Source organism: Apus apus, chromosome 1, assembly GCF_020740795.1.
Source record: "Apus apus isolate bApuApu2 chromosome 1, bApuApu2.pri.cur, whole genome shotgun sequence".
Classification (NCBI taxonomy): Eukaryota; Metazoa; Chordata; class Aves; order Apodiformes; family Apodidae; genus Apus; species Apus apus.
The window spans coordinates 87,570,214-87,584,061 of NC_067282.1; the positions used below are offsets into that span (position 1 = coordinate 87,570,214).

Consider the following 13,848-nt stretch of genomic DNA (forward strand, 5'->3'; position numbering starts at 1 on the left):
TTTCAGATATGCTGTCACAAACAGATCTGAGACCCTCAAAATTCAGGCACTGCCCATCCCACTTCAATACACATTGTTATGCCCACTACTCTTCTCACAAGGATACACTTCTCACACTAAAATTCTGTTACCTGCTCTGAAAGTGCCCAATGCACACCAGTGGAGGATGCTAGCACTCTTCAGTGCTCTGTGTCTGTGTCCCACAGTGCTCAGGAGTATTGGAGTTGTACCTCCTGAACAAATGCTGTTGCTTTGGGGAGATCCCACAGTCCAGTATTAAAAAAATTCTCCAGATTCGCCAAGTATTCATGTAAAAAACCCCACACATATTAAAGCTTCTTTTTATTACACCACAAGATTACTATGTTTTAAAGGTAACAGAATGGCACTTCTACACTTCAGATTAACGGCAAAAGTTTCTGATAAAGTAACAGCTAAAAACATTACAGCCTGGTTTTCAAGATTAAAATCAATTTCTTACGAAAGCCTTGATACCCTGATCTGTGGTTACATGTAAATGTATTTCCCCTTCTAATCTTCCCTCTACCCCAAGTATTTCATAATAATGGGGAATCCCATTCTCGTAGCCATTTTTATAACAACTTTCATTTCTTCTATGAATCAAGCCACTTCTCAGGAAAAATTCATTTCTAGCCACTAGCTTAAAAGCGCTGCTTCCTTTCAGGCAAGATGAAATCACAAGTGGCTTTTGCAACACAGTATGTTTAACTATGGAAAGAAAGAAAAAAAAAAAAAAAAAAAAAAAAAAGCGCTGTTTAAAGATTACAAAGGAAAACAGCCTGACTGGCTGGCAGAAATTTAACTTATTATGTATTTCACACTGAGGCTTGTTATTCCTGAAAATTGATAATCCTTTTCTAAATAGACTTGACAAGTCTGTAACTAAGCCTCCATTAGAAAAATAATGGGCACTGAGTCAAAGTACACCATCTATGCTTAGGAAAAAAAAAATCTGCAATAATATTTTTCCCGTTGCTGCCATCAGGATGGTTTCTTAAAACCTGCTCCTTTGTAAAACAACATTTTAAAAATATATACTGAATGTCAAATTCTGTATGTGGCTTGAAAATTATAGGAACCATGCAACAGCGAGTTATGCAGTAGATATAACTTCTGCTTTAAAGACAGCAATCGTAGGCCAGTTTTTTTTTTAAATCTTAAGAAATGTTTAACATCTAACACTTTACACTTGTATTTTATCAGTAACTACCACAATGCTTTATCTCCCTGGTGACCAAGACACTTGAGGGCTTTGAGGCTTTTGAAGCAGCTGCTGCCTGGCCCTGCTCCCGCAGCTGTGGCCCCTGCCGGCCACAGGAGCTGGCAAGGGGAGGAAGCAGCCTGGCAGCCCGGGTCTGTCACGGGGAGGCTGCTCCTCTCTTCCCGCTCTTCACTGCTGGTCTCAGCGTCCCACCAACCGGATGGAAACGCTCCCAGGGCACGCACACCTCACCCCGAGGTCATGTTCCTGCACAGGACACGCTTCCACTTGGTAGGCCTGACCGGAATAATAATCGTTTCCTCCAGTCAGCAGAGAGAACCCGGAAAAGAAAAAACGAAGTAAGAGTCCAACCATCCAATCTGCACAGAGTTGAGGTAATTCCTTATTCCAGCTCTGAACAGAAAGGGGTGCTAGGTGGTAAACCCCTGAAACTAGCCCCCCTTCCCCATAGCACAGGGTTTCTTTTATGCACCAAACAAACGCAAGGTGTCCTTATCTCCAGGTATACCGCTGTCGTTCCTCTACTCGCCTGCTTCACTAATTCCCCGCTTCCGATCCAAGTGGCAGTGCTCCTGCTTTTCATTGTGTGTGCTCAGAGGGCAGAGGGATTCCCTGAGTGGGGCGTCCCTCCAGCCTCAGAGAGGGTACAGTATGTTAATGTTTATTCTAGTATAACTTTAATCAGCCATTGTTTCCAATTCCATGCCTGACTTGGTGCTTAAGGCTAAAGACCTCAGCAGTCAGCATCTTCTATGCCACTCTGCTTTGCACCAAGCTCCGCGCAGCCAACACCCCCTTCCCTTGGTCACGCTGAACCCTTCCCCACATCGGGGCGCCCCTCCGAAACGCGATGGAAGCGATAAACCCGCGCCGCGCAGGACGAGCCGGCCCCGGCGGGACCCACTCCCGCCCCGGCCCCCACCCGCAGCCCCGCCCCGCCCGCCAGCGCCCGCGCGTTGCTAGGAGACCGAGCCCCCCCCGCCCGGCACGCGGCGCAGCGCTTTACGGCAGCGGGGCCGCTTCCCCTGCGCCTCCCGCGCCGGGAGCCGGCGGGGCCGCCATGTCCTCCCCGGGGCGGTGCGAGGAGGCGGACCGGACGCTCTTCGTGGGGAACCTGGAGAGCCGCGTGCGGGAGGAGATCCTCTACGAGCTCTTCCTGCAGGTGGAGGGCGGGTCCCCGGGGCGGGACGCGGCCGCAGGGCAGAGGCCTCGGCGGGGCCCTCGCCAGGGGCGGCGGCTGCCGTGCTGTCTCCGGGCCGGGCCGGGGCGAGGCCTCGGGCTGCGGCTCGCTGTGCCGCGGCTCCCTGTGCCGCCGGCTGCAGGCCCCGCTGCAGGAGCGGGGCGCCGCGAGTGGCCGGGAAGCGCGAAGCTGCCGGGCGGGGCCTGGGCAGTGCGGGGCGGGGGTGCGGGGCCAGGCCTGCCGCCGCTCGGGGGGGCCCGCCGGGCCTTGGCGAGCCTCGGCGCTCTGCAGCTGTTCTGGTCCAGTTCTTACCCCCGGCCGCGGTTTGTTCTCCTCCCGGCTGTGCCGCAGGTGGACCCCAAGTCAGCGAGGAAGCTGTATAATTAAAAGGTGTTTTTAAAATCCCCAGAGGAATTTATATTTTTTTTTCTTACACGTCAAAAATACATATTTTGAGCAAGACAATTTTTTATCGGTAGTTTGGTTAAGAAAAAGGTAAATCCTAAAGGTGTGCTGAGCAAGGTTGGCATTAGAAATGGTCTGCAGGTGGAGCGCTGGGATTCCACCTATAAAAGACCTTTATATCAAGATGTTTTATGTTTCAGTGCTTGAGAAGATGGCAGAATTCCACCAGTGGGATTTTCATGCAGGTGGGGGGAAAATGCCAAGTATCTGCACCTGTTTCAGACCTGAGCTTAATTGTTTTTCTTTGGCAATAAGGTATGCCAAGGAGGAAGAACGTCAAAGACACAAAATGTCAAGATGCTGGCTTTGCTTTGATATTGATCTCATGTTGACAGCATCTCTTGCTAAGCCAGGCTTATTAGCCTGAACAGAAAAGAGGGGGAGGATATGGAGAGGAGGTAGCATTATATCACTAGTGCAAGCATTAAATTTTAAAATGAATCAACAATAGTTGCTGATAAAGGGCTTTTCCTGAATTTGTTTATGGCGTGCTTGTTTTGTGTCTTTGCTTTTTTTTTTTTTCTTTTTCGCCCCCACCTGTTGTGATCCAGTCAGCCTCTGTCAAGCTAAAAGGTTCTTGGCTCTGACTGGACAGTTTGGCTGACAGCACAGTAATAAATGTGCATCTACCACTCTAATTTCCCCCAGTCTCAGAATGATGAGTGATCATGAGTTTGTAAAATAAAAAGTGCAAAACAGAGGTGGGCAGAATAATCTCTGCTCTTGCTATTTCATTTGCTAATTAGAGGTGTTTCTACTCACCAGTTTTATTCCACTGATTAATCTCATACTTGTTAACTAGGCAAGAGCATGCTTCTCCATTTGCACTGAAAGGCCTTTTTGCTTGGTATATCTTAGCTGTTTGGGTTTTCAGCTGTTCCTTTCTTTTCCTAACTTTCAGTTTTTAACTTTTCCCTAAAATTAGCCAAGAAACAATAGTTTCTTAATTTTTTTCTCCCCTCTTGATTTTCTATGCAATGTTCCTACCTGTTTCCAATACTAAACAATAGTCTGCTCTTTAACTAGAAATGCTAGGTTAAGAAAGTTTATTATACCAGGGGACATAAGTAATACCATACACATTTTGGAAGAAAATTGATCAAGTGGATGCTCTCTGATTGCAGTTTTGCATGAGTCTTCTGCATAATTGGCAGCAGTCATCCAACTGCTGACTTTTATCTGGGTCTTTATGTCATCCCAGTAACACCTACTGATCTTTTTCCTTCTCTTCGTCTTGTTCTCACTCAGGTTTCTCTGTCTTTTGCTGCAACAGCATATGCTTCTCAATGCATTATTGTCTTTTCTTGGAAGGTGTATCGTTCAATGTTCCTGCTATGGCACAGTCCTAAAGATGCGCTCCTGACCTCTAGGTTTTCCCCCATCAAATTACAAGCAAATATCTAGTATTACTTCTAAACTATTAATATTTTTATTTAGGAACGGGAAGACTACATATGTTAAAAGACTGATCTCCAGAGGACTTGAGTTTTTGCTTCTAGTTCTTGAAGAACCAGATCCTCCTCATTAGACAAATAATAATCAGAAGACTGGATATATGTAAGTTTTTTTAAAAAACTGCAGTGTAGTGCAGAACAAGAACAAAAATGTAGTAAGGAGCCAACACACGGAAAAATAAACATATTCAAAATCTTACTGAAAGCCCTTCTTTAAAAACAACAGACCAACTGGAAAAAACCCAAACAAACCAAACAAACCCAAAAGCAAAAAAACCAGTAAGCTTTAAGATATTTGGAAAGACAAGATCGACATTTTGAAGACTCACTGCACAGTACAACCTAGGTAGTATCCATTGCTGTATAGCCTGATCACCCCCTGCACCAGTAATAAAAAATGGTACATTATTTTTGATCCTTTGTGTTTGTCTATATGATTTTCCTGCTTTCACCAGGGTTGGGGGATGGAGGCACTTTGGTTAGTTTATGCACAGCTGGCAGAAGCATACTGTAATCAGACATTGTTATCACAGAGGAGAATCCCTAATACCTTCAGTCTGACAACATGGAGGGTGTAATAAGAGATAGGAGAGCAGATTTCAACCTCTTCAGGGATCTGCTTGGTAGGATATCATGGCATAAAATCCTGGATTGGAGAGAAGTCCAAGAAAACTGGTCAATATTCAAAATTTACCTCTTCCAAGTCCAGGAGCAATGCATACCAAGAAAGAGGAAGGCAGGCAAGAATGCCAGGAGACCTGCATGGATGAACAAAGAGCTGCTGGGCACTCTTAAGACAAAAAGAAGAGAGTATTCAGATAGCGGAAGCAGGGACAGGTAGCCTGGGAGAAATAGAAAAAAGTTGTCCAAGGAGCCAGGGATCATGTTAGGAAAGCTAAAGCCCTGATAAAAGTTAAGCCTGGCCAGGGACATCAAGGGTAATACGGGTTTCTACAGGTACATCAGTGATAAGCATCAGAACAGGGAAAATGTGGGCCCACTGCAGAAGGAAACAGGAGACCTAGTCATGCAGAATATGGAGAAGGCTGAGGTACTAAATGATTTTTTTTGCCTCAGTCTTCACCAGTAAGGGCTCTGGCCATATTGTCCAGATCAAGAAGGCAGAGGTGGAGATGGGAAAAAGGACAATCTGCCTGCTATAGAAGAGCAGGTTTGAGACCATCTAAAGAACCTTAAAGTGCACAAGTCCATGGGACCTGACAAGATCCATCCATGGCTCTTAAGGCAGCTGACAGGTGAAGTTGCAATGCTGCTTTCCATCATATTTGAAAAGTCATGGCAGTCTGCTGAAGTTCCCACTGACTGGAAAAGGGGGAACATAATCCCCATTTTCAAATGGAGGAACTGCAGGCTGGTCAGTCTCACCTTGGTGCCCAGCAAGATCATGGAGCAGATCCTGAAGGCTCTGCGAATGCACATGGAAAACATGGAGGTGGTTGGTGGCAACCAACGTGGCTTCACTAAGGGCAAATCATGCCTAACAAATTTGCTGGCCATTTACGACGGAGTCACAGCGTCAGTGGACAAGGGAAGAGCAACTGACATCATCTACCTAGGCTTCTGCAAAGACACTGTCTCGCATGACATCCTGGTTTCTAAACTGGAAGGATGGATTTGATGGGTGGACTATCTGGTGGATAAGGAATTGGCTGGATGGTTGTACTCAGAGAGTACTGGTCAAGGACTCGATGTCCAGATGGAGACCTGTGATGAGTGGCGTTCCTCAGGAGTCAGTACTGGGACCAGTGCTGTTTAACATCTGTCAACAACATGGACACTGGGATCGAGTCCACTCTCAGGAATTTTGCTGACAACACCAAGCTGTGTGGTGTGGTTGACATGCTGGAGGGAAGGGAGGCCATCCAGATGGACCTTGACAGGCTTGAGAGGTGGGCCAATGCCAGCCTCCTGAAGTACAACAAGGCCAAGTGCAAGGTCCTGCACCTGGGTTGGGGCAACCCCAAGCACAAATTCAGATTGCATGGAGGATGGATTGAGAACAGCCTTGAGGAGAAGAACCTGGAGGTGTTGGTCGATGAAAAGCTCAACATAAGGTGGCAGTGTGCACCTGCAACCCAGAAAGCCAACCATCTCCTGGGCTCCATCAAAAGAAATGTGGCCAGCAGGTTGAGGGAGGTGATCCTGCTCCTCTACTCTGCACTCATGAGATCCCACCTGGGGTCCAGTTCTAGAGCCCTCAACACAGGACAGACATAGAGCTGTTGGAGAGAGTCCAGAGGAGGGCCACAAAGATGATCCAGGGCTGGAGCACCTCTCCTATGAAGACAGGCTGAGAGAGTTGGGGCGGTTCAGCCTGGAGAAGAGAAGGCTGCAGAGAGACCTTAGAGCAGCCTTCCAGTACCTGAAGGGGCTACAGGAAAGCTGGGGAGGGACCTTTTACAAGGGCATGTAGTGATAAGACAAGGGGTAGTGGCTTTAAACTGGAACAAGATAGATTTGGGTTAGACATCAGGAATAAATTCTTTACTGTGGGGGTGGTGAGGCACTGGAACAGGTTGCTCAGGGAGGCTGTGGATGCCCCCTCCCTGGAGGTGTTCAAGGGCAGGTTGGACGGGGCTTTAAGTAACCTGGTCTAGTGGGAGGTGTCCCTGCCCATGCAGGGGGGTTGGAACTACATGATCTCCAAGGTCCCTTCCAACCCAAACCATTCTATGATTCTATTAATAAGGGAAGTGGCTCAACATCATCACTAAATGCTTGCAGCAGACAAATTGCAGATACGTTGTTTGGCAGGAATTGTTGAAAATAATCGTAGAATAATAAAGTAGGTCTCTTTCTATGGCTTATTTTCTTCATCTGAGTATGTGCTGTTTGAATGTTTAACTGTGTATGCAGTTTAGTTGCTGTAAAGCTGTTATGAGTTAGTTTGTGTTTTGTCTGAAGCTATAGATGACTTCTGAACATTTACTGAGAAGCACATTATTGTATCAGTAGAGTAGTGGAAGTCGGTTCTACCAATGACTGCTATTTTTTTGATTCAGAACAATGAATTCTCCATCTACTACAGTAATTTAGACATTATGTAATTTTTTTTTACTGATGGATTTTCTTGTAATTTACGTAAACTTCATTGCTCATCTGGTTGTTAATATCCTTCTGAAGTTAAGCTGTTGCATCCCTAAAACTCCAGAGCCATGGCAGAAGGCTGCTGTGGGCCACTTCTTTTTACCATGCAAAATAGCTTTACAGACACATAGTTTGTTTTGATGAGAAACTGTTTGGTGACTAATACATTGATTTCATCTTGTGTAGATAAAATTCACAGTCTTTGGTATCTATTCTGAAAATGACAGTTTCTTTGAAAATGGAACCAGTATTCAAGGAATATCACTGCTTTAATTTGGTTCTAGAAGTACTATGCAAAGGTTAAAATGGTACATGTAGGCAGAAATGGAACTTTTCCATTTCAGCCAAGGTTTGGAGTTTCATGGTGTTGGTGGGGTTTTCAGGATTTTTTTTGGGGTGCAGAAACAGTATGTTATCTCTGATGAGGTGGTAGGATCTCTTGATTCCTTTCCATGCAGTTGTGATGAGGGTTAGGTGGTACAGAAAGCTGTTTTGTGGCGGTTCCAGACTATTCAGCTTTACTTTCCACAGTGCTGATGTGGCCCATTTTGAGAATCTAGACAAGAGTGAAACAGAAGCACATCAATGGAGCAGGTCATTTTTACATAGCTACTATTCTCAATTTGCTTAGTTAGGTATGCAAAATACTTCTGTAAAAATTGTGCTAGCAGCTGTAGAAACATAAGATAACTTTTGCTATGGAGTTAGTCTTCCCCTTGCAGCAGCTATCATGATATTTAAAAAATAATTTAAAAATCCAGTCACTAAAGACTAAACATCACCAATGGACTGATTCTTGCTTCCCTTTTATGTTTATGGAGTTGATTTTTGTTTGTAGAAGGCTCAGAATTTGAGCTGGGGAAATGTAGAGAGACACTTTCAAAATTAAGCAGAGATCCTTGTACTGCGAAACTTACAGACTATGGCAAAATATACATAATTATTAAATATTCAAAGGAGAATGAAGTGTCAATCTCTGTTAATTTCTGTGAAAAAAATAATACAAATTTCTTTCAGGCTGGACCATTAACCAAAGTGACGATTTGTAAGGACAAAGAAGGAAAACCCAAGTCTTTTGGATTTGTCTGCTTTAAACACAAAGAATCAGTGCCTTATTCAATAGCTTTGCTGAATGGAATCCGTTTGTATGGAAGACCAATTAAAGTGCAGTATCGGTTTGGTATGTTTAGTAGTCTCAATAATTAAGGCTTTGTAATTTTTTCCTTTTTTAATGACTATTTTTGAATCCTGCAGTCTTTCACAAAGATGTCAATTTGTAGTGAAAACAGATTAGAGTCCTTACTTTTTTAGAAACCAAAACTTCCTGTGGCTTTTGCATAGGGGAGGATTCAGTCTTTGTATTTTTTGCTTACTAAGAGAATACAATAGGTTGGTTCAGAACAACCTAACTTGCAAGCCAGTTCAGCCTATGCTATGGAAAACATAGCAACACAGGTTTTCATGCCAGATTACATATAGGAGTCAGGTTGTAATTTTAACCTGCGATCTGGCAGGAAAAGTTGATTCAGAAGGCACAGCAACTATCAAGCTGTTTTGTAACACTGGCTTTGTTATAGAAACTACAGAGCTGTTGTTCTAAATGGAATGGATTGTAGTTTGAAGAATATAATCAAATCAGAACCACATTCTTCATTTTGTGTTTATGAAGGTAAACCTATAAAGCAAATTATCAGGCAGCACTGGCAACCCAAACTTTAAGGACTCCTGTTGCCACTATGCACTGTGCCACTCCTTACTTCTAAGGCTGTACAGAGCAGTTGCTGGGCTAAGTGGTATGGCTGAGGTTCAGAAGCATCTCCTGTGTCTGTAACCAAATGGGAATTATTTTGTTTACTTCAACAGCCCTGATTAATGCTTCTGTACGTGAATAAATGATAAATTAATGTTTTCAAGCAGTAAAATGATGCTATAGATCATCTGCCATAAAATAGCACCTTACTTGTATATACCACCTTAGCTATACCAGCACATTATAGATTGCACAGAAAACTTCCTGTTTTTTAATTGTTAATTGAATAGTTGTAACTGAATAGTCATTATGCTCTTGTCTTATTTACAGGGAGTTCTTACTCATCAGAACTAAACAGCCCTACACATGGTTTTGAAAACTTTATTGACTTATATTCACCTTCATATAGGTAACAAAGATCACCTGTGAATGAACTGTATTATTATAATTTTTAAAAAATTATTAAGAAAATCAGTTGATGTGGTAGAGCAGCCTTTAGGCATTTTCAGAACAGCTGTTGCATGCTTTAATTGCATCCTTACTGATGACGTGCCATGGGCTGCAGTTAGTTTTAACATTTGGTTGTTTAGCTTGCCAGAGGTTCAGTTAGTTTGAATACTCTATTCTTTGTTTCTGCAAGATAACAGGACCATGAGAAAACACTGAAATATGGTGTTTGTACTAAAAATGTTTGCAGTTTTTAGGGGAAAATGGAGACAATGGAGATAAACTTTTTAAACTCCACTGAGTTTGTACCTGTGTTTTTTGTGTGTATATGTACAAACAGCTGTCATGCGCATATGAATTCACAGATACAAACCTGTTACATTGGAAGTCTGAACCCCCCAGATTCAGTAATTGTTCAGTGTTTCAACATCTTTATTTTCAAATGTGACAGAACTCTCTGTGGAAGCTAAACTCGCATGGGGAAATGCAGAAGTCTTTTGTGTCTGCACTTAAGTACATGTGAAAATTAGTTGTTAATTGAGCCTTTGGGTGTATTTTCCTTATTAGTTTTTTTCATGGAAGTCCAGTTGTTAATATCTCTTGGATTTTGTCATTATAGCCCAAGAGTTAAGTCTCAGCACTTGGGTAAGCAGTATATGATGAACACCTAGTTTTTGTACATTTGCTTTTTTTTTCCTAGGTATCAAGAGCCTTATGGAAATCCTCCATTTCCTGTTACTCCTTTTCCCATGAACAACAGTTTACCTCATGAATATTTAGGATTTCAGAAGATGGTGAGTTTATGTTAAAAGTTAAAAATTTGGGAGCTTTTTAATTAAGTTGAATGTATGCTGCGTTTCTGCAAACAACGATGCTTATTTAATGTCGTTTAGGCTCCTAACTTTGATGGTATTAGGTCTATTTCTTTTAGCACTTAAGGGTACTAATATAACAGGAGATCTACCAAACCAAACTATTTTCTTACTGCAGAAGTCTCTTAAAGGCATGTAGCTTAGGGAGGCTAAATATGTGAAAGTCTACAGATAGAGGTCTCTTGTGTACTGTGTTGCAAATCAAATCCCCTTGTTGAGAAAACTAACCTAGTAAAATTACAACCATGCAAGCAGTACCTTCTTCATATACAGCTAATTCAGTCAGGGAACATCTTAACTCAACTACTTGATTCCAAAAAGCCCAGCAGAAGTCTGACATGTTCTAAAACCAAACATAAAACTTGCCCAGCAAATCACTACTGTCCAGGCTAGGGCAACAACAGGGTGACCATTTCTGGCCTGAAGCTTTTCATGCCCCTGCAGTTCTCACATTCATGATTTACTTTCACAGCAGCAGGCAGTGAGAACCCATGTTCCACTTCCTCTCTAACAGACTCTGGAGCACTGGGCCATTCTTCCTCTAATCTCTTTTATCCGAGATACTCCATAAGGCAAGGGAACTGGGCTCAACCTGTGGGCCAAACCTTACTCACCAAACACATCATGAAGTTTCCACGTCTGATGAGTATGGATCAGTAGGACTGAAGAAACCCAGCATTTAATGTGAGGTGTCACTTGTGGACAGGAGTGCTGCCACTCAGTCTGACAGGAATGAATGGTCAGCTCTTTCAGCTATGGCAGGGGTGAAGTCTGAACAGAACCCTTGCTAGGTGCAACTGAGCAGGAAAATGGAGAGGGTCTGTTCCCTGTTGTACAGACATAGTGGCCTCAGAAGAGCTGGTGCTTGCACAAACTTTGCCACCCCCTCCGCTCTGGTTGGAAGGCTCAGGAGTGTACCGTCTCCCCCACTGTGCTCACCAATTAACTCACTCCTCGGTAAACACCAAGAGACCAAACTTGGCAGGTCAGCACACACAGCCAACTTCATCCCATTTTTTGCCTGCTAGAAGGGATGGTATTGCAGTACATCTCCAGTTGTATGTCCTTGCAGCTTCAGCAGGAAGCAGTCTTGTCACCTGTATGCCTTCACACATCTGCCTCACCTTTTTTGGGGTGAGCCAGGCAGGTTACTCTCTTGGAGTCTGCCCATGTGACATACTCATGACACGCTCTCCATTGTTTTTCTGGCTACTGCCAGTCAGTAGAAAGCAGCTCTTTCCTGACCTTTGTAATTCTGTTTCTCTATCTGGGCTGTGCATTTTGCATGAGAAGGACTCTTGGGATACTTTAGGGACTGTAGCAATAAGGTGAGCACTTAACTGCATTATTCCAAGAGCTTTGATCTGTGGATTCACTATACTTGTTGGAACACCTTGTTCCACTTTAAAATCAGTTAAACCAGGTTAAAAAAAATGCAGATGTGCATGTCTTTACATAAATAGGCACTGCAGTTACAAATGTTTATAAAGTACATAGATTAAGAAATTAAAGGAATGCCATGTTTGATTACCTTACACAAGGACTAACTGGCAGTTTAATCTTAAGTCAGATAACGTCTGTTCTGACTTTGCCATTAAAAATGGTCTATTTTTTCCAACTATACTAGTTAATATAATAAAATACATGAGATTTATGCTCAAGCATTCTGTAATTTTCTAATTTATCAGTATTTTCAATGTATAAGCCAAATTGCATGCAGAATGAAACTTCAGAACTTCCTCTTTACAGTGTTAACAACTCAAGTTTCTGTTTCTCTAGATGAACCATTTTTTAGCACAGCAGTACACGGTACAGAGTCCAGTGGGTCAACAGTTTCCTTACTTTCAGATGACTCCGCCACTGCCTTCAAATTTATCCTTTTCTCCCTATCAGAATCAAGCTGCAACTTTTAAGTCTGCACAGAGTTCTTTTGAATTGGCTCTGCCACATTCAAGTGACTGTGAAGTGCACCAGGTGGATGAAAGCACCTCTAAAAGAAAGAGAGAGCAGCAAAGTTGTGACAGTGATACTAGTATTGAGGATGACAAAATGAGACAAAGAGAGCGTGACCAAAAATACAAGAAGCGCAAAGTCAAGAAAAAGATGCATTAATACTCTGTACTGGATTAATCTCTTTTTGTTTGTTTGTTTGCTATTTTTGAGAGAAATGTACTCTTTCATCTTTGCACTTTTATTAAAAATGGAATGTTCAGAATTCATGTTATTTTTGAAATGTGGTATGCATAAAGTATACTGATTATTTAATCTCAACCTGTTTAAAGAGGAAAGTACTGTATAAGGTATTGGAAACATCTATGCATTCAAAAGATAAAGTTTTCCTAATAAAAGAAAAAGCCTAGTTGATTCTCCCTGCCCCTCCCAAATCATGGAAGGCTGTTATTTCACTAATATTGAAACTTAATAAAAACACACTATTTCAGCCACTCAGGAAGCATATGTATCACTTCTATCACTTATGGAATATATTTTTGTGAATGGTGTAAGAATTTTCTGGAGCCATTGAAGAAGTGAGCAGGGTTCCAAGTGTCACTTGAGAGGTGTGTTCATCACTGAAGTATCAACACAACTTTCTGATTTAGCTCTCTTGTTACTTTCACTTAAGTAACCTAGTATGGTTACTGGTTTTTTTTCTAGTAGTAAATTTGAGGTAAAACATGGGCATTTGCAGGAACTACATATGTATCAATACTCAAATGTATGTACTTAATGGCTACAGTTATGTACTGACTGAAACTACATGCATATACTTCTATAAAGTTACTCTCTAGTGTTTTATTTGCTTATTTGAGAATCTAAATGTTCGTTGTAACAAATGGATGAAAAATACAATTGATATCTAATCGACAGCACAAAAGCATGAATCAGTGGAGCTAGTACCACCTCTTATGAAGAGTACCTCTTTAGCAGCTGAAGAATAAACCATCTCATACTGCAATGAATCAGAGCAGCCCAGTGACCTATTTTCTACCTTTCATTAATGCCACCAGCAACCTATTACAGACAGATACAGACGTATTGTCTTACACAATACCAAGTACAGGTGAAGCTCTTTAAGGATCCTATTACAGGAGAAAAGCATTTTCAGCAATTTAGTTCTAAGAATATTTACAATATTAACAATGTGGCAGTGCTCTGAGCGGGAGACCCAGGTGGCGTCAGGAAGCAGCTCGCTCTGTAGGCCCAGCTCCAAGACCAAAGGACTGTTGTTTGTCATTTTCTGATGCACTAATACACTGCAGGTAGCACACATCCAGCTAAGGGGTAGTATTAAGAAAAAGAAAAAAAAAAAAAAAAAAAAAAAAAGGGTT

The 13,848-nt window shown here is 42.5% G+C and overlaps 1 protein-coding gene and 1 long non-coding RNA gene across 2 annotated transcripts; both read left to right on the forward strand.

Moving 5' to 3' along the window:
- Positions 1-2,243: 2,243 nt before the first annotated feature.
- RBM11 (RNA binding motif protein 11) lies at positions 2,244-13,644 on the forward strand. The gene is made up of 5 exons (XM_051639107.1): positions 2,244-2,405; positions 8,468-8,630; positions 9,531-9,609; positions 10,348-10,441; positions 12,299-13,644. Exons 1-5 carry the CDS (start codon positions 2,304-2,306, stop codon positions 12,629-12,631), a joined length of 771 nt encoding a protein of 256 aa, XP_051495067.1. The 5' UTR covers positions 2,244-2,303; the 3' UTR covers positions 12,632-13,644.
- On the forward strand, positions 2,413-4,757 carry LOC127393739 (uncharacterized). Its single transcript, XR_007891536.1, has 2 exons — positions 2,413-3,143; positions 4,326-4,757. It is a non-coding gene; the product is annotated as an uncharacterized LOC127393739 (long non-coding RNA).
- Positions 13,645-13,848: the final 204 nt, after the last annotated feature.